The following is a 20,274-nucleotide window of genomic DNA, read 5'->3' as shown; positions in this document are numbered from 1 at the left end:
AAAGCACACGTACTTACAGTATTTTACCATATACACAAAGCGAACCAAGTTTGAGAAGATACAGTGTAAGACGATAGCGGGCAGAGAGGCGAACAACACGTCTGTCTCCGTCGGCCGCCGAAAGCAAAGTGATTCTTCATCTCCCAGTCGCGCGGTGCGCAGACTGTCGTTCAAGCAGTTAATTACCGAACTCCCTCGTTCAAAGCTTACGACCGGTTCCAGCTGCCGCAAGTTACAGTCCTATTGTAAAGGACCGATGGTTTATATTTGTATCGGAACAAATATATTTTACGAGGAGCATCACATACTTATTTTGGTTCGTATGGGGCTTTCATATATCACATTATGTTGACAAAACTTCAATCTTTTGAATTGTATGCTTAAAGTTGTAATTGTATTCTTGTTTCACCAATAAAATATCGAGTGAATAAGGCCTGGCCAGCGTGATGACGATAGATCGTCCGTGATTGTTTACCCTACCTCAAAAGGAGAGTAGAGGTCTCGAGATGTGGCTCTCACCACCAACGACTCGTGACTGGTGCCTATCTCCGGTGTCAGGACATGTTAAAGTACTTTTTCGGAGGGTGGCTTCAAACACTGTAGAAAGTGGCTGAGCTAGTCCAGTCAGTTGTTTCCCATATAGTTACTTCGAGAGGAAAGTAGAGGTCTTGATCTGTTGTTTCCACGCTGGTTGGGTTATGACTGGCATCTACCTACTAGGTACTACCTAATTCAGGATACTGGAAGTGCTGAAGTTATTATTTTGGAAAGTGTCCGCACAACAGTACAGTGTCTGCCTGTCCGCACAGCGGTGCATTACCCTAGAGTAGGTGGCGTAGGAGGTACTTCTAGGTAGTACTAGGTAGGTCTACTTCACCTTTCTCCAGAGGGATTCTGCACATCTTTCTTTCAAAAGGATGGCTAGCCTATTTGCCTGCCACAGAACAGGAAATTCACCATTTTATGCTAAACTGGCATATTTTTGTTTGTAAGGTGTTTTTACGTTGTATGGAACCAGTGGTTACTAGGTAGCCTAGCTACCTAGCCCTATTCAGCAACGGGACCAACGGCTTTACGTGACTTCCGAACCACGTCGAGAGTGAACTTCTATCACCAGAAATACACATCTCTCACTCCGAAATGGAATGGCCGAGAATCGAACCCGTGACCACCGAGGTGAGAAGCAAACGCCAAAAACCTAGCCTAAACCTACATTGACTGAAAGGGAAAAGCGATGGGCTAGGTAAGTCAGTATCTGAGATAGGGCTAGGCCTAGTTGCCTAGTAGTAGTGTTGGATAAAATGTTCTCTATCTAACAAAATCACGTACCTCACACATTACTAAACTAGTGTCAAGCTGAAAAATCGTCATATTACCTTGACCAGTACAACATAAGTACAGGTATCGTGTGGGAAATAGTGTCACTTCGTGCGGACCTCCACTAATCAACAATGTTTGTGTTGAACGACATCACAGTTCCGAGCTCTCGATTACGACAGTACTGCCAGCTCTTGAAAACCCTTTATGATTCTTGGAATCTTTCTACGCGAAAACAAATCACTTAAATGGATGTAGTATAATTTTGCAAGATCAATCTCGCTGTTTTGAAGTGCTACGCAGTAAACAACATAAGCCCCCAATTTTAAGTTTAGAGATGTAGGGTCTATTTCTTTACAATAATTGAGCTGTTGCACAATCTGGGAACAATACCAAGCAACCATTAATGTATGTAAATTAGTGTATGTCATCTGAAATTTTATATAATTTTTCTTGATTAAATGAAAACTGGGCTTGGGCTTTCTCAAGGTAACCGCTTCCGTTATAGCTGAAACCTTAGATTATAAATACAGAATATGAATCATACCTGGATGCTTGCATAACCATACCCATTTATATTTGTCTTACAAGTTGAGGATTAAATTTAATTCACGGTCACTCTTATCCAAGCCTGCAAAATATATACAGATTTTCGTAGGAGAACGGATAACTGTAATCGAAACTGATGGTTATCGGTCAAAAAAGGGAAGAAGAGACAGTGCTGTGCGCTTAATTTCGCACAAACAAATTCCCCATTAGTGAGGAAATTGTTTGTGCTTTATAGGATAAGGTTTATCACTGTTTCATCTGTGCGATACTTTACAGTTTGTGCTTTATAGGATAAGTTTATCATCTGTTTCAACTATGCCATGCTTTATACGATATTATAACTTTTTTTTCAACTGTGCCGAATGCTTTCTGTACAGTCTTCCCTATTTTCTTTGAAAAATAATAGCAACTTTTTACCATTTTACTACTGTTAAGAGGAGGTATTTAATCATCATTGAACTGTCATCATGACATTTCTCAGCTTAATAGAAATTCGCCATATTTTCAAACCAACTTTCCACATCAAATATTTACCTCTGAATCTTACGCCAAAACGCTGCAGTTTGCACATAAGAAAAATAGTTAGAAGAAATGAAAGAGAGAAAAACATTAAACACATTTCGCCATCAATTTGCAAAAACCAGACAAAAAAATGCAACTGCGCGACATTATATTAGTTACCACGTGTGTTAATTTCGACCGACCTGTTTTTTCCTATAAGACTACAAAACTGTTTCCAATCTTTTCCTCAATGACTCTAAAAGGACCCTCAAATTTCGGGCCCAATTTGTAGTTCAGCTCGTTTCTCACATTGATTTTTAAAAATACCTTGTCTCCGACATTGATGTTGGGATCAGATGTTTTACTATTACCATCTCTCGAGTCGCGGATTTGAGATTGCGGCTGAGACAACCATGTCTCTCTCTCGCTGTAGATATCAATTATTCGATTGTATCCTCCCCGTGATGAGGTATAGTTCACAGATCAAATGTGCCTCGTGCTGGGCAACCAAAAAAGCTTCAAATGGAGACATTTTAATGGAATCACTAACCATAGTGTTAATACTATGTCTAACACTATCAATATATCTGTCCCAATTCTTATCATTACCACCTACAGTCTTCCTGAGAGCTTCAAACACTTTCCTGTTCGCTCGTTCACACAACCCATTAGCTTCATGACTGTATGGAATAATTGTTACTTTCTGTATCCCCGTGACTTCCGCTAAACATTCTAAAGTTTTGTTCACAAATTCTCTGCCACTGTCGGTCAATAAAACCTCGGGTGAGCCATATCTGCAAATGGTACCATTGAAAAATGCTATAGCTACTTCTTCAGCCATTTTATGCTTACGTGGAAAAATTTCTACTATCCTCGTAAGTTCATATATTATTACTAACAGGTACTTATTCGCATATCTAGACTCACAAAAATTTTCCAGGATATCCATATGTATTCTCTGAAAAGGTCTACTTGGTATCGAATATGACCCTAATTTGCATGAAGTTATCCTTGCAGGTTTGCATGCATTGCATACTATCCAGTTTTTCACAAAATTTTCCACATCTTTTCCCAAATGTATTTAGCACGCACCTCATTATACGTTTTTTTTCTATCCCCAAGTGCGGACTACCGAACCTGCAATGTACTATATCCAAAACCACTGGAATTAGGACTTTCAGAATTACGATCTGTCGTATCTCCTTTACTTTCGCTGGTTCTCAATTTATATTTAATTTTCCTGTCCAATAGATTACCTTCTAACTCCAAAACCGAAAAAGGCAATTTGAGACGTTTCCTGACTAATTCCCCTCCAAGAAACGCTTTGGCGTCCGCCAGAATCTCATCTTCATCCTGCCTTTGCTCTATGAGACCCATATCCCATCGTATAGATTCGCTAGTGACTTGGGCAACTTGAAATCCTTCCTCGTCATAAAAACTTCTACTATGGGCCTCCGCAACTACATTTAGTTTGCCTTCTATATATTTGAGCTTTGCATCAAAATCTGATAGTTAGAAACCATCGAGCTCTTTTAGGCGACAAATCGGGCTTATTAAAAAGATCTAATAATGGCTTGTGGTCTGTAAGGACTTCTACTTTATTCCCCATCAGTAGCACTTTAAAATGAGCCAAACTAAATACTATTGCAAAGGCTTCTTTATCTATGGTAGCCATTGATCTCTCATTGCTGCCCTTTGTCCTGAACTTCCTGCTATAAAAGGCTATGGGATGGAATTTCCCATCAAATTTTTGCATAAGGCAAGCACCTATACCCTCTTGGCTGGCATCGGTCACTAATGTGAATGGTTTGCTAAAGTCTGGAAACTTCAGAACGGGGAAGTTCATTATGTGTCTCCAATCTTGGAGATCCAATACATATGTATTCCTTTGGTATTTCCTAACTGTATCATTACAGTTTAATAATTCTAACCATGTAACCCCAGTTTTTGATACACTGTTCACTGATGCCATGCTGATAATCCCTCTTAGCTTCTCGCTACCTTCAATATCACACATCCGCGGGTTTTCTCACTTCCCTCAACTTGACTTTTACCATAGTCTTTGAACCTGGCATTACACAACATCCTCTGATAAAACACCTTTATATTTGTGGTTAGTACCTCCCCGTTCCACAACCCCAAAAACATTACCACCCCTGGTTCTCATTACATCCACCCCATTGTTAGTATCAGAAATAATATCAATATTAGTATCAGTATCACCACCCATTATACCATTGTCACATTCACCAAAATTGTTACCACAGTGGGCTCCAATATGCCGCATAGCATCACTGCAGTTATTCCCCGTATCACCAGTGTGGGTTTTAATATTACAACTCCCCATAATTCCAGTATCATCACCATTAGCACTGCCAAACACATCCCCTTTTTCAATAATCTCTATATCCTCAGTTCTAATCACGTCATCATAAGGAAGAAAAACACTAGGTAAGGTATTCCAACCTTTATCCCATTAACGCCTGCATGGATCGAAATCTTGTGTCTCCTACATGCAGGATGACCCAGCAAAAGTCTGTTGCCCAATGCAACCCCTTTTATACCAAAAATAGTTCTATTAATACTCTGTCACCAAGAGTAAACTGTATTTGAACACAACCCAGGGTGTTTAATCTATGGGCTTGCACATCACACAGTCTCTCCGTTGAGGGTCTCAAAGGGTAATGGGAGAACATGGATTGATACAAATTGTGATCCATCAAGTTTACGCTTGTGACAGTATCTATAAATACTGGGATATCAACGTCCTCCACTGTTGCGTAAACTATAGGCCTGGGCTCTGGGGCGTCGCCCACGAGACCACAATGGCACGTACTGATCATCTGTACCCTTTTAGTTGATCGGCCTTCCAAAAATTTTGCCGATCCCTTTGCCCTCTTAAATGACCCGCCTGGGAAGTTCTCATATCATAACTCCCAGAACTTTGAGGTGTAGGTCTCGCATCTTTCCGTATCTGAGACGGACAAGAGGGGGGCGGCCTGACTTTGGAATGCCTATCCCAAGTTAAAAAATGATCAACAACGTCCAAGAGTTTGTTGCAACATGGGATCCTTACCTGGACCGCTCCTTTAAGTTTTCCAACATTCTTGATATGACATTGGAGTCCTATAGTCAAGCCCTCACCACCATGAAGTAGTAACGACAGCAGCTGCCAATCGCAATGTTCATCACACGTATGAAGGACGACCCCCAAAGCCCCCAAATCGCCTGAAGAAGCACCTCCAAAATTGCCTAAAAAAGTACTTTCTAAATCGCCTGAAGAAATTTCTCCTAAATTGCCTGAAGATGTGCTTCCCAAATCGCCAGAGTCGGTGCCTCCCGAAGCACCACCTGATGGTGAAGAGGCGGCCTCAGAGGAGATATGACTCAGCTGCTTAGTTGTACAGCCATATCTCCATTGTCATTTATTGGACTGCACAGCTAATTCATCATTATTTTTAATCAACATTCATACGTATTTTGTACTTTCTTTCTCGTGATTTTACATAGAATTGTTTCGCTTGTAGAATGAAAACTGGTTTGACTTAAATAAAAACGGTGTGAAAGAAAATGTGCATGACTGAATACTTACGGAGGGAAGTGGATTATTTTCATATACGTTAACTAAGTCATACAGTACGTACATATGTATTTTTAACCATAAAATGTAAGATTTACTTTGAAATAGTATCAATAATATTTCAAAGATTAATATGTACCATAATATGAGGATAGTTTAATGTATATTTGATGTAGGGTAGTATTTTTAGGGATACTTTAGTGTTTCCACATTCAAGATAGGAGTTATAAATAATTTTTAGAGGGGGGTTAAAAGTATTTACAGGTTCTAGCTATTTGCGGAGGGGGTCTGCTACACATCCCCTATGAATACGGGGAGAACACTGTACATCTCATTAGACTCATTTATCATCATTCTGTTTACCCCATGGTATAACAGAAGTCTGTAGTCTTCTGTTCCATTGCACCTGGCCCATCAGCCGCTGCGATGACGCAGAATGATTTTCTTTAGACAATTCAAGTTTTGTCTTCTAACATATATTTTCTAATTTTTAAGGTGTTCAATTGGTCTTTGTTCTACCCAAATTGAAAATGAATAATGGAAGACTTCGCCTGTTCCGCGTCCAACTAGCTCTGCTTCCAGAGTAGATGGAAAAGTACCTCCTTGATCCAACCCTCAAGAAGTAGTTCTTCAGGCAGTAGAATCCCTGCGTTTTCATCACGTACTGAAAGACACTCTGCCTTCATTGCAAGCACAGACTTTCTTGACGAGTGGCAATGAAATAGCGGAACAACTTGTAGTCCTCTGTAAAACACCAGGAATTAGAGCCATCTTCACTGGTTGGTGTCATCAACAGGACTTTTTCTATGGACCATATCTACCCATTATTCGCAGGAAATTTGCGTATTCGCATCATTTTTCTTTGAGAAATATCCACAAATTCCTGCTTTTTTATCAATTTCATGATGAAATGCACTTTTTGAGATAAAACTTAAAAAAACCAGGTATAAACATTTTAAGTGAGTTTTTCTTGAGTTTTAACTAACAAAATAGGAAGTTTTAAGGATTTTATAGGGTGGAATAGAATATGGAAATTAGGCCAAAGACCAAGCACTGGGACCTATGAGGCCATTCAGTTCTGAAACTGAAAATGACAGTAAAAGGGTTGATGGGAGTAACAGGAGGAAAACCTTGCAGTTGCACTATGAAGCAATTGTTAGATGAGGGTGGAAAGTAAGATGGAGGAAAGATAATATGAAAGGAGGTATAGTAAAAGGAATGAAAGGGGTTGCAGGCACGGTACAAATAACCTTAAGTAATGCCTACAGTGCATTGCATAAGTTGCACTGACGGCACTAACCCCCTACAGGATTTTTTATAGGGGTTTCAACTATTCATGGATTGTAGCTATTCGTGGGGGTGTCTAGTACGCATCCCGTGAATACGGGAGTGAATACTGTATCCCCATCCTAGTCACATTATGGACAAACTGGACAGAATGACGAGAGTTTTATTTCTATGGCCCCCCCACCTTGAATCCGTGGTCCAACTCCACTGAATAGCTCCACCTGAAAACATAGGTCCAAACATTGCCGGGTAGATACTGGATCTACCGCACTGCTCACTATTCAGCTTCAGATTAACTTCACATCAAGCCATATGTTTTCTTATTGATTACATTTAGATAATTTTGACACAAGTGGAAAAATCTTGGGTTCAAGTCTAAGAGAAAAAATAAATTCCAGAGGTTCGAAAGCTCCCTCACCACATCAAGGTGGTCCTCCCAAGTTGAGGGGGAGTGAGGGTGATGATGACTTCTCCACCAAGGGCCCTGCACTCAACATTACTATAACTTCTACCTCCTCCTGGTGTGTCAGGACATTCCTCTGGCACTTAGGCGCTATTCAAAAAGATACACAGTGTGCACAGTTATGTACACAACACATGAATACTAGAGGCATACAAAGTGAACTTGGAAGCTGGGAGAGATGCTGGGTCATTTGCACATCATATATACAGTGCATATGTGTACAGTGTAGTGTGCATTACAACATTGATATTCTGCACACACTGTGCATTTTATTGATATTTTGCCGAGTTGTAAGATGATTTTGAAATGAAATGAAATTGTTTTACGATGATAGTACAGCATATCTAAAATACATAGGTAGTTTGTAAAGTGACAGGACTATGTTTATGCCTGCAGAACCTGTCAGTTGTTTGATTTTCGTTATATTTTTGTGACAAATTTTTTATGACAAAAAAATTTATACTTATATCACAGTACTTTTTTTCTTAAAAAATTCAATGACTGTCTCATTATAAAGTAGATTAAAGACACCTACACAAAGGAACAGATCACTGCTGGGATATTAAAAGAAACACTTTGTTCTAGACATTTATTGCTTGTGCATAATAATGACAATCTAACATACGGTTCCTAGAAGAAAACAGTTTCAATTTAACCCATACCCTCCCCCCCCCTTATTTTAACCTTTAGATATTCATTTAATAATGACACTGCATTGTGAAAAACAATGGAACACAAAAAGCCCCAACAGTGACTAGAGCAAACATCTTAGAAGACAAAACTAATTGTTACAGTTCATCAATTTCATAACTATCAATCCCTTAACATTAGGAACACAAGGGTGTACAACTGTATTTAAACATACAACACATTCTGGCTTCAGGGAAAACTATTGTATTCCACTCTGTCAAACGGCAATGATAAAACAACAGAATTTCTATATCTTTTGATTCTGAATGCTGCTCACATACAATCCAGTACTGACAACAAAAACCTTAACAACTAGAACATTCGTGTTTCTCAATAATGAAAGATACAACTTGTAAGAAGAAAAAATACAAAATATTTTTGTTTATACTGATGACTCACCACAGCTGATGACTTAGACCCAGGAACTTCTACCTGTAAAGCATGTAATCACATAGCAAGACTGGAAGCTAACCTATAACAGCAAGCTAACTAGTACACAAAGAAGGAAAAAATGTTCTATTGCAGCAAAATTCTCTTAGATCAATAGTTCAGCTAAATACTGCTAACTGCAAATCATTCTGTTGCTTAACTGCATGCAACCTCTCAACAATGTGTACCTTACTAAAAAAAAAAAGAAAAGAAAAAAAAAATCATTAACATTACAAAATTCTCATATTAGAAAAATTTCATACAAGGTCAACTAAAAGTCTGGTGAACATTTTATATATTCATATATTAGCGATACAAAAACCTGTATCCAAGTTACGCAATGTAAAAAAAACTAAACAAGTAATCAATCCACCTGGCCATGCATACAAAAACTTTCCAATGGACTAGCAGAACATTTAGTAATTCATAATACTCTGTTTGAGAAAAAACAACCCAGAAAGATGACATCTCAAATACTGACCATTTTCTTAATATGTGTATCAGGTAGTTTGTTTGTTTGTTTGTATGGTGTTTTTACGTTGCATGGTACCAGTGGTTATTCAGCAACGGGACCAACAGCTTAACGTGACTTCCGAACCACGTCGAGAGTGAACTTCTATTACCAGAAATACACATCTCTAACCCCTCAGTGGAATGCCCGAGAATCGAACTTGTGGCCACAGAGGTAGTAGGCCAAGACCATAACAATCACACCACTGAGGTTCTTTATCAGGTAGTTGAACTAGAACACAGACAAATTTCTTAACTCTCAAATGGCTGGACTGACCATTTTCTTATTAAGATTTATACATATGTGTATATATCTATAGCACTGCAAAATTATGATCTTGAAAAAGCACAACTCTTCATAACAGCAATTATCTCATGTTATGTATTAGTACCCAGTTAATCTTACCCATTGGAATTTTTTCGTCATCATTAAAAGGAGAATGCCTCAGAAAAACCCGTAGTCTGGATTATGATTAGCAGCTTCATTCAGACCAACATGATTCATGCCAGATAGAAGTTCCAACAATGAAACTATCATTGATATATGAGCCATAATACATCAGTAACCATATCAGGCACAAAGTTAATATCTAACACTAAAGCTTAAATTTGCATATAACACCAAAGTTTGGAATAAACGACTTACAATGAAAAAGTCCAAGAACTTAAAAGGAACATATGACCAAATACATACAAAAAAGCTCCATAGCACCCAAGGACTGTTTAAATTTGCACTTATGCTCATTTACATGTACAACCTTAAGGAAAGCAAATGGAAAATGTCTGATAAATATCAAACAAGTTTGAGTACCCATAACCTCAACCTACAACTGCAAAAAATCTTCAAATAAATAAGTCTACATAACTTGAACTGTACATACTATGGGGATTGCAGCATTTACACAAATATAATTTCACTGGAAGCTGCTGACTGCAAAATAACCTATTTCATAAGTTACAACAGAGAATATGCAAAATGAGTATATGCTGGTAAAAATATATCGGCTATCAAATAAAATATGTCCATTTAAAATGCATCTCAGAAAATACAAGAGGTCTACCTGGAAATTTTCATTAAACATTCATTGTTTTAGGCTTATGTATCAACTTCCATCAATAAACTGGAAATAATTTTAGATCTAACATTAACCAATGCAATATAATGCCAAGTACAGCTATGATTTTAATCTGTCACTTACAGGAAGCAAAAGAGGTGAGATGGATTTTGTGCTAAAAGAACTAATGTTTTAATTATATTTTTACCAATGGATAAGTTTGTAATAAAAAGTCTACCATGTTCAATAGCATTTATAATAGAAATCATTCAAGTGCCAAAGCAGAATAGGATTTAAAATACGAACAGTCCAGGGAGTAGCAAAAATCATGTTAAACTATTTCAGAAATAAAATTACAATTGCTTTAAAATGAATGCAAAATGATGTCTGGCAAACACAGCTAAATGAGGTATTTCAAGCCTGATGTGGTCCGTTTCAACCAATGGACACCATGTTACACAGGAGTAAAATCATGGCTTGTACCTTCTCTCTAGCACTGAAAAGGTCTTGCTTTCATAAGACTGAGTACTACTCTGAATAAAAATTATTCAGTCAGAATCTCATGTTTCCACCCTTATGACAACTTGTGATATTTACCAAGGGTAAGAAAAATCTCTTCATACTACATTTAATTATACCTAACAGAAAAAAACTAGCCCACAGCATATAAAACTAGACAGTCAAGATTTCAAGTTAAATCTAACCAAGACCCTTCACTACACAGCAATGGAAAAGTCTGCGTACTGTAGGAAATTGCATTCACTAGGCACAAATGCCAAGCTGCAATCATACAACAGTTATTGTAATCATATATAAATCTTTGGCACTCCAGAAAGGTTGAATCAGGCTCACACTTGAGGTGCAAATTCACCCCATCTGAGACTTCTGAAATTCCAACAGCCTGCCTCTACAGTCAGGGATACAATATTCTCTAAAAGGAAGCTTTCAAGGTTGCTCCATCTAATATATATGAAAGGGTACACTTAATATTGAACCTTGATGTCTCCCAATAACTAACTTTTCCTATCAAATTTACTTGGATAAAATATTTTCCTTATCCTCCCTGGACAGTTAATTAAGATCCATTCCATTAATCCTCCTCTACAGAAATTTTTAGTGATATTCCAAAAGCAGTTGTACTCTTTATAAAAAAAAAAAATGTACTCTGTTAAAAAAAAGATAATGCTTACTAAACTAACACCATCATAACATAATCAAATTTGGTAGCAGCTTTAATATCCAGTTATTTTTCTGCAGCTTTTATTGTGGAATATATGACTAAAAAATAAGCTTTTATTGAGGAATATATGACTGAAAACAAATTTTTTTCCAAAACTACTCAATACAAATTTTACAGTACAGTTTGTATTTAAACGTCACCAAAAATTTCTTCTAAAAAACTTAAGTACTAAAAAATATTCAAGGCAATCAAAAGGTTATACATGACTTCAATATAGTAGCATAAACCTTGAAATGAAGATATGAAATTTGAGTTACAATATTTCATATTTAAATGTATAAGTAGAAAAATTAAGAATAATAGAAAGTACAAAAAATCATCTATACAACTGAACTCTTCAGAATATACTTCCAACTTTTTATAGAATATTAAGTAGATCAACCAAATGGTATAAATTATTTCTTTGTTCCTACCTCGCATCATAATTAAGTGGTGTTAAACCAAAAAAACAGTAGAGTTTTAGCTTCTGCAATTGCCTTCATAAACTAACCTCGCTGAACACGGTCGCACTGACTTAAGGCGTAAATAGAATTTCCTTGTAATCAAATATCCCTTGCCACCCATTACCTTTTGTTCATCAAACAGCTCTTGATATCAGATGTAAACATTCCACATAAAATATGGATAAAATATTGATTACAAAACTTAAGAGCCCTACACACACACACACACACAGAGAGAGAGAGAGAGAGAGAGAGAGAGAGAGAGAGAGAGAGAGAGAGAGAGAGAGAGAGAGAGAGATTTTTATATCTGATAAATTGTTTCTACATATAATCTTCCATTATCTAATAAATTTCTTCTACATATAATCTTCCAATGTTAACCAGGGCAAAATGAACTGTACTTACAGACAGTGCTATGGACAATAGTGTTTTAAGATGACAGAAATCACTAGTATTTCCATTTTTTAAATACTGTCCTGAAGTAATACTGTAGTGTTATTAGCACTGCACTGGAAACAAACTGTCAAACAATAGTTGCTTAGCAAATTAAAGGTCATTTCTCAATATTCATGTACAACAATATTTACAAGAAACATGACCTCAACTACACACAGCATGAAATTAATGGATTGTAGAAAAAAAATTGCTGGAGGCCAAACCTAATGCCTAAAACACTCCTGCTGAATACTGGCATAAACTACAAGAGCTGTTCACTCTGAAACTATAGTACTAAATCTCCACTACAAAACCTTTATATTCAAACAGAGGTTTAGTAAAAAAAATATGTTTTTAAAGAGCCAGGCTTACTCAATGTAAATCTTTTCAAGAATTATACTTTTCATAGTTTTTCTTACTGAATAGCTGTACTGTTATAGTATAAAGAATACTCCCATTGCTTTAATAATTTTGCTTTTTCAAGTCAATTACAACTCTACAGCATTTTTAATTACTGCAATAAAATGAGTTACCTCTGGAAGACCTCAGAAAATGAGTCACAGTGTTAGCTACCATACTAGTATATGGCAAAACAATACACCTTGTGCCAATCATCACCCCTAAAACACACACTGTACTGTATTGAACATTTCTATTTAAATGACTAAAATCTCAGGAAATAACTCCTGCCAATACTAAGCAAGAAATAATAAAAAAGCAGACTCTGAAAACCAACAGAATAAAATATGGCAGATGACAAAATATATAGGAAAAAAATTTGAACAGTCAGCAATCAAAGTCATAACAAACACTCTACTCTAAAAATCCAACCTCTTCCCTTCTCCCAAAGTATTACTCAGCTTTACACTTATCCAAAATATGACCATTAAATAATTAGTTTTTCAGTTTCTGAAGATAACAAGACTACATTGCCTAAATGTACAAAAGAAAGGATAATAATGTATGTGAAGCAAGACCTGAATGATCACTGGAATGTATTATTCCTGAGAATAAGAAAGCTAGGAAGGGAAAAGTGTGAACGTTAAGTACAAAGTACATAATACAGAATTTGCCAAGTTTCGAAACAACGATGAGTCATTCCAAAAGGTGGGTTTCATTTCCATTAAAAAATCTACACTAAAAACTGTCAAAGCTACAGAGAACAAGCTTTGGCTGAAATCCTCAAAACCAATAATAGGGATTACCATAACAGATGCTTAAGTGGCCAGAAAATGTTTCCTGCATTGTATTCTCCTAATCCAATATACAAACCAAGAAGAACTGGTATGAAATGTAACCCACCATTTCAATATCATATCAGCTGGCTGTCTGTGCAGCCAGACATCATAATTTTGAGAATGGAAAATTAGCATGAGGTGCTCTGTTATTTTCATTTTAACCAAAAATTGGATGGACAACGCGAAGCCACCACTATCTAAAACCAGTAACTTTTTTAATATGGTTGATTTCAATACTAAGGCCTATGCCTGTGCTTCATTAATAGTCTGCTATTTTATCTTTAAAATACTAATTTATGAGCTTTGGAATCCAAATGGTAATTCTATAAAGACTTATTTAAATAAAATGAAATTATGCTTTACACCTAGCATAGCAAGTGGTTTGTAAGTTGAAGTTAGAAAGACTAACGAAGACCCTCAAGCAGGCAACAATACATTCTTTTTACAATCTACAAGTCTACCTAAATCAGTTTGGAAGTACTGTACTGTATAAGAGCAGAGCCACAACCTCAATCCTCATAACTTAAATTTTTTCTACATTCTGTACATTATTACTACAATCAATCTATACTAAAATCAGTACTACTACTGTATTCTGCAGTTGCTTTCTCAAGGTACTTACACACCATGCAAAGAATGAAAGTATTTTCCTATGCAATTGTAACTAGTGAAGATATAAACAATTAAAAAGTCTGTCTTCATTCATGCAAAAACTTCCCCCATCTCTTCTGTGAAGCAACATTCCTGACATTTACAGTGGACTAATTCTACCTCATGTAAGCATCACCAATCTAACAAGCTATTTTTCTTTTATAATTACCTTATTGTCTTGGGGAGGTAAATGGAACTCAGCATTCTTGTCTAATCTGAGCACCATGGCTACCAGTATGTTAATTGCTACAAAAAGGCCTTGTCTACCAGCATCACATCATGGGGTTAATAATAATTAGACATTTTCTCACTCAATGCTGTCAGCTAATTCTTTCATTAGTACATATATCTAAAGTAACTTGGCTAACTAGTCAAATGTAACTACAGATTATGAATTCTTTCATCCAGTACATGGAAAATGTCAAGTCACCAGAATCTACAATAAATATTCTTTGATTAGAAGTTTTCATTATAATGTTTTCAATGGTCATGTATTGTCTTAAAAACATGATAAATAATAATGGAACTTCTCTTAATAGTACTCATGATAAAATAAGCAAAAACAAAAATTTATTTTAAATACACTAGCCCTCCATGATAAATCTTTTGAACCAAGGATTTAACAATAAAATTTTTTCATTTACATGAATATCCACTGCTAATGATGAATACTTAAATATAAACAGTAAAAATATAAAAACAGAAATCCTACTTCAATTGTAGTATGCAAAAAATAAGTAAAACTTGTTTGTTGGAAGCTTTATATTGAAAGAGAGATTGGTGAAAAAGAAATTCTCTGTCTTGTTTCACTCATAAACCTAGGACTCTCGCTGAAGCTCAACTTAGAACCCTTTATGTAGTATAATTAAATCTAATAAGATTTAATGATGTTAAATTCATGACCCCAAAAATCTATCAAATTCATGACCCCAAAAATCTATCAATAAGCTTAGTGAAACCACTCCTTGAAAACCATGAAAGCTTCCTGTATTATTACCCACATTGATAAATACATATTACATAAGCTTTAATGCAGGCACTACATAATTTACACCATTCAAATTTGTTAAATCCCCTACTCTTTCACTCTCTCTACTAGGATCCTGACCATAGTGTATTACTGGACTCAGAAATAAATTTAATCCATTAGTTCAAGGAACCTGAACATAAACAGTACATGCCATGCAAAAGACAACAGCAATCTAAGGGATCATTGCTGCTTCCATTGGCATAGGCACTGTACAGACTATAAACTGTCACAAAATCTCTCTGCCAGCCATAGCATTTTTTTACTTTTCCATGGTGTGTTTCCACTTGAGTGTGTTTCGTTCATCACACAATTGCATGGTGGTGGTTAGCAGACTAATAAGCAACATCATGAAACAAAATAAGCAGCAATATCAGGAAACAAAATAAGAGGTGGAAAGCTTTGTTCTTGATGAGCCTCACCTACTTTTCATCTATAAATAAACACCAGAACACAAAATGGTGGTTTTAGCATTTTCAAAATCTAAGCCACAGCAGTATAGAGTACAGATTTTGAACTAACCTGGTATTTTATCTATTAAATCAAAGAATATCCTCAATCAAAGTACTTTGGCAAGTTCTTAAATAGTTGCTTGGAATTAAAAAAACAATACTATGGTCCATTACCAGTTTATGTAACCATAAAAAATGGCAAAATGTTGAGAAATTATAATCAATGCTATATCTTTTATCTTCAACATATAACCAAATCAATCAATATGAAATAATTTTATTTTTTCATTATCAATTTATAATAAGCATACCTGAACCATCAACCAATTTATAATCAGCATACCTGAACCATCAACAACGCCAGAACTTTTCTTTTATATATAAAATACAGAACCAACTTTTGCTAAACTAGCAAGCCAAGTTTATGTAAACTTGGAATTTTTCCTTAAAGAATGGCACATGCTTAGTTTTTCTAATTAAATCACGTTATAATACCAATAACCTTCCGCTGATTAAATTCACAGGGAAGAATAAAACTAAACCTTTGAGGTTTAATGTGATTCTGACTCATTTATCTTGGGCAAATGGTATTTAAAAGAAATGTTTGAACTCTTAAACTAAAAACTTGGTAAAGAATGTAATAAATATTAGATGACACAGAGGAGGATGGTTACCTCGGTTAATGATTGCATTCAGCATCAGAAACACTTACAGTCTTTCATTAATACTGTACAAACACTGGTGACTGAAATCTTAACTTTTAACTTACAAATGCCTTTTATCCATTTTTTTCTATCCTTTGTTAAATGAAGACAATATTCTTGTCCATATGCACAATATATGTAGTCAAATGATGATGCAAAAAAAAAAAAAAGAAAGAAAAGAAAAGAAAAGAAAAGGTACCGTCACGTGACGGAACTGTGCAGATAATTTTTCTAGAGGAGTCAGAGTGGCTTAGTGCTCTTACAATCTTAATTACAAGCATAAAAATATAAAGGACAGTGACATCAAGAAAGACGGAATACTGAAGAACATTATAAGGACAAAATAAAAAAAGCCTTTCATTTGCAACATCAGCTAATATACTGAATAATTATAAAGTTTTCTGATATTCAAGACCCTTTTTTGTGCACCCTGGCCAATAAGTTTTTGTGCCATCTCAGGGGTTAAAAGGAATAAGAAACTAATGAAGTATCACTGACCCTTAAAAGGTACAGACTACCATAGAGTAAATGCTGTCCTATCAAACCATTGTATATTTTGACTTACCTATCAATACAGTATCTGGTTCTAGTCCCGCTCAAGGAAACTTCAATGACTCTCAGTAAAAATAATTTCATAAAGCCCCATGCCACATTTTCATTGCTACAGCTGTGCAAGTTTTCAGTCCATGATTCTGTTCACATTATCCTAATTCAACTTTATCAATTCTAGTAATTTAGTTAACTGGTAAGACTTTGAGCCCCTTAAACTACATAAACACAATCATAATATAACTAATGCATTTGTGCAGCTATCACAACACTTCAAATTACAACAAAATCCATTTCTGCATAGAAGATAAATTTGATCTGTATTCTAATGAACTCTTATTCCAATTAGACAGATGGAGGAACACTTGTATTCCGTCATCAAACAGAGCTAAACCAAGGATGATTATGACGATTAAAATAGGATTCATCACCTCTCGTGTTGTATGAACAGACAAATATCTAAAACAGCATTCACGATAGGGATTCCACGATGTATCTCATCAAGTGTGTTCCATAACAGTGGTTAGCCCGTAAGAAAAATGCTTATCTTAAGGTGCCCTTTGTTAATAATATATGTAATACTTTAATGACAAAGCTTACACCCTAATGTGACTAAAATATTTATAAGTCCACTTTTCAAAGACAAAAAATCTCCTCACATTAATTTATAAAAAGAATAATGAGAGTGGTTCCACATCTGTCCGAGTTAACAGAATATAAAATAATTCTCTTCACTGAAACAATACAAATAACTGAATCAAACACAATCTAATATTTTATGAGAAAAAAAAATAAATTGGAAGATTTGTGCTATATACAGATGTTTAATCTAAAATACTGCATAAAAACATGATTCAAACAATAATACTCCAGTATACTTATGGAGCACCAAAAATGTTGCCTTATCACACAATCAGCATTTTTCTTTAAAAATGGGAAAATCAACAGCATAACACTACAGACATGACAATCAGTGACCATAATGGAAACATTGACAGGAGAACTGCAAAAACAAAAGAACATAAGCAACATAAAAAAAGCAATAATAAACCTCAACATTAAGATATTTTTCACCAGTAAATCAACCTTATATCCTAAAAGTTAACAAAACAAAGGAACTAATGAGAATAACAACAGGCCTTGCAACGAGATAAGGTGCTTGTAATGATAATAGTGTGCATTCAAAACTCCTCTCTCCTTACATGGAATACCCTTCAACACCAACATTCTTCAGAGCAAATTTTTTCAGAAAAAGCCAGCACTGGTTCAGCAACTCTGCCAACTGATGAAAATAAAATTTTGCATCCATTATGTCTCCTGGCTCAAAATTTCTTTTTATAAATAAGTAATGAAATGTTGAATAAAATAATACAAATGACACTTATAATACATACACCTCACGTCCAATGCACGAGTGAGCCCTGATAAAAGACAAACAAATCATTCTCACCTCGGAAACTATTAAAAATTTCATGCACTCAACACTATTTAAGTTTAGTGTTGCTTCTGAGCATCTGCATAGCCATTGATGTCCACTACTGAAGAAATGATTAAGTCCTCCTTTGCACAAATGTTACAGTATATCTTTGGTCCAATTTTCTAGCTCTAATATAGTTCCAGTTACCTAAGCTACCACGCAAAATAATGTAATACCCTGACTTTAGATTATACTATTCATTCCCTGATATCTCTGACGCAAAAACCATTGCCAATTTGAACGGGAATTTTGGTAAATACTAAAATTAATACAGAAAATGGTTCACACAGTACAAAATATGTTGCAATTAACATGGCCATCACAGTCATGCTGCACTGCAATACAGAGTTATCACAAGGATTAGCAGTGAAATGGAGTCTGTAATTCAAGACCACTAAGGACCTCACTGCCTTTGAACAGTAGGTAACGCTAACTCACTTACATTAGTAGCTTCATATATTCACTAAGTAAACAGAAGCACAACTGCCATATCTTGCATGTGGCAGAGAATTGTAAATGCAATGCAGGGAGCAGGTTTGGAGATTGTAAAGGCGTTGTTGGAAGCTACAACCACCACAAGGTTTAGCTATGTTTTTTGACAGCTTCAGCTAATGGCCAAGGATGATGGACCTGATGGAAAAGAAGTGGATTTTAAATGAGACATGCAGTTTAATGAAAAGAGAAATTGAATGGACTCAAATAAAAAAGGAGTTACTCTCTTATGGTCCTTCAAGGCTCCACAAGACAATCACAAAGAATTCTTATAGTTGGTCTCTGCCAGTATACTGCTTGTTGGCATAGTGATGGAATGTAAAGGATTTGGAACAGGAGGGCTTTTTCTTCTGTCCTACAATGATTACGTAGTCTCTACATCATACCTGGTCTCTATGTCGTACTTGCACAGCTGCGACAAAAGGTCACTGTCATCTCCATTACACTGGTTTGTCCAAGTGTTCACATGTCCTCGAGATGTGCTCTGGAATCGTGTCTGTCTATGCCATGTATTCACTAACTATATTCAAGTCTTAGGTACGTACTTAGTTTTAAGATCCACTGAAAAGTTTTAGTCTCTTAACGTTTAACAGGCAGGCTTATTTTGTTTTATAGTACATATACATGTACTATGAAAAAAAAAACTCTCATTTCAGTAAGAGAGAAGAGTTATCCTTACTTAAAAGTGAAACTGAAAGGTTATTTTTAATTCTTTAAAATACTATCACATACAAATGTTGTAATTACAGTTATATTATTATTATTATTATTAATTGAAAATATCAATAAAAATACGTATTACCAAACATATACCATAAAAATTCTCCCATCTCAGAGAGAGAGAGAGAAGGAGAGAGAGAGAGAGAGAGAGAGAGAGAGAGAGAGAGAGAGAGAGAGAGAGAGAGAGAGAGAGAGAGAGAGAGTTTTTCTATTCTCCCAGGAATAGTAATCTATTTCTCTTTACCACTGACCACAACAAAATGTATGTATTTGATTTTATCTTCCAAAGATGTATTACCTTTACTAGCATTTTCAAAACACTATGAACACTCACACAAACAAGTGTGCAAATGTGTTAGGTAATAAGAATTGGTTAAAGAGAGACTTTCCCTGAGAGAGGGAGAGATATGATTATTTTGATTTAATATCAATTAATCTTTTTGAACTTAATACAGTATTAATCAA

The 20,274-nt window shown here is 35.6% G+C and overlaps 2 protein-coding genes across 5 annotated transcripts in view; both read right to left on the bottom strand.

Moving 5' to 3' along the window:
• The window catches only part of LOC135205600 (uncharacterized), a gene marked incomplete in the record, with an annotated part of 26,319 nt that extends 24,754 nt beyond the window's left edge, over positions 1 to 1,565 (bottom strand). The window contains 1 exon segment of the mRNA XM_064236374.1: positions 1,377 to 1,565.
• Positions 1,566 to 9,101: 7,536 nt separating this feature from the next.
• LOC135205598 (1-acyl-sn-glycerol-3-phosphate acyltransferase alpha-like) overlaps positions 9,102 to 20,274 on the bottom strand; it is a 173,796-nt gene continuing 162,623 nt past the window's right edge. For all 4 annotated transcript variants that reach the window (XM_064236369.1, XM_064236371.1, XM_064236370.1 and 1 more), the window contains one exon: positions 9,102 to 19,227. In XM_064236369.1, the coding sequence (XP_064092439.1) occupies positions 19,206 to 19,227 (22 nt within the window). In that variant the 3' untranslated portion in view covers positions 9,102 to 19,205. The remainder of the gene's footprint in view (positions 19,228 to 20,274) is intronic.

This window comes from Macrobrachium nipponense, chromosome 24 (assembly GCF_015104395.2).
Source record: "Macrobrachium nipponense isolate FS-2020 chromosome 24, ASM1510439v2, whole genome shotgun sequence".
NCBI classification, from domain to species: domain Eukaryota; kingdom Metazoa; phylum Arthropoda; class Malacostraca; order Decapoda; family Palaemonidae; genus Macrobrachium; species Macrobrachium nipponense.
Note: the sequence above shows the minus strand (reverse complement) of the source record. Positions and strands in the feature narration are given on the sequence as shown.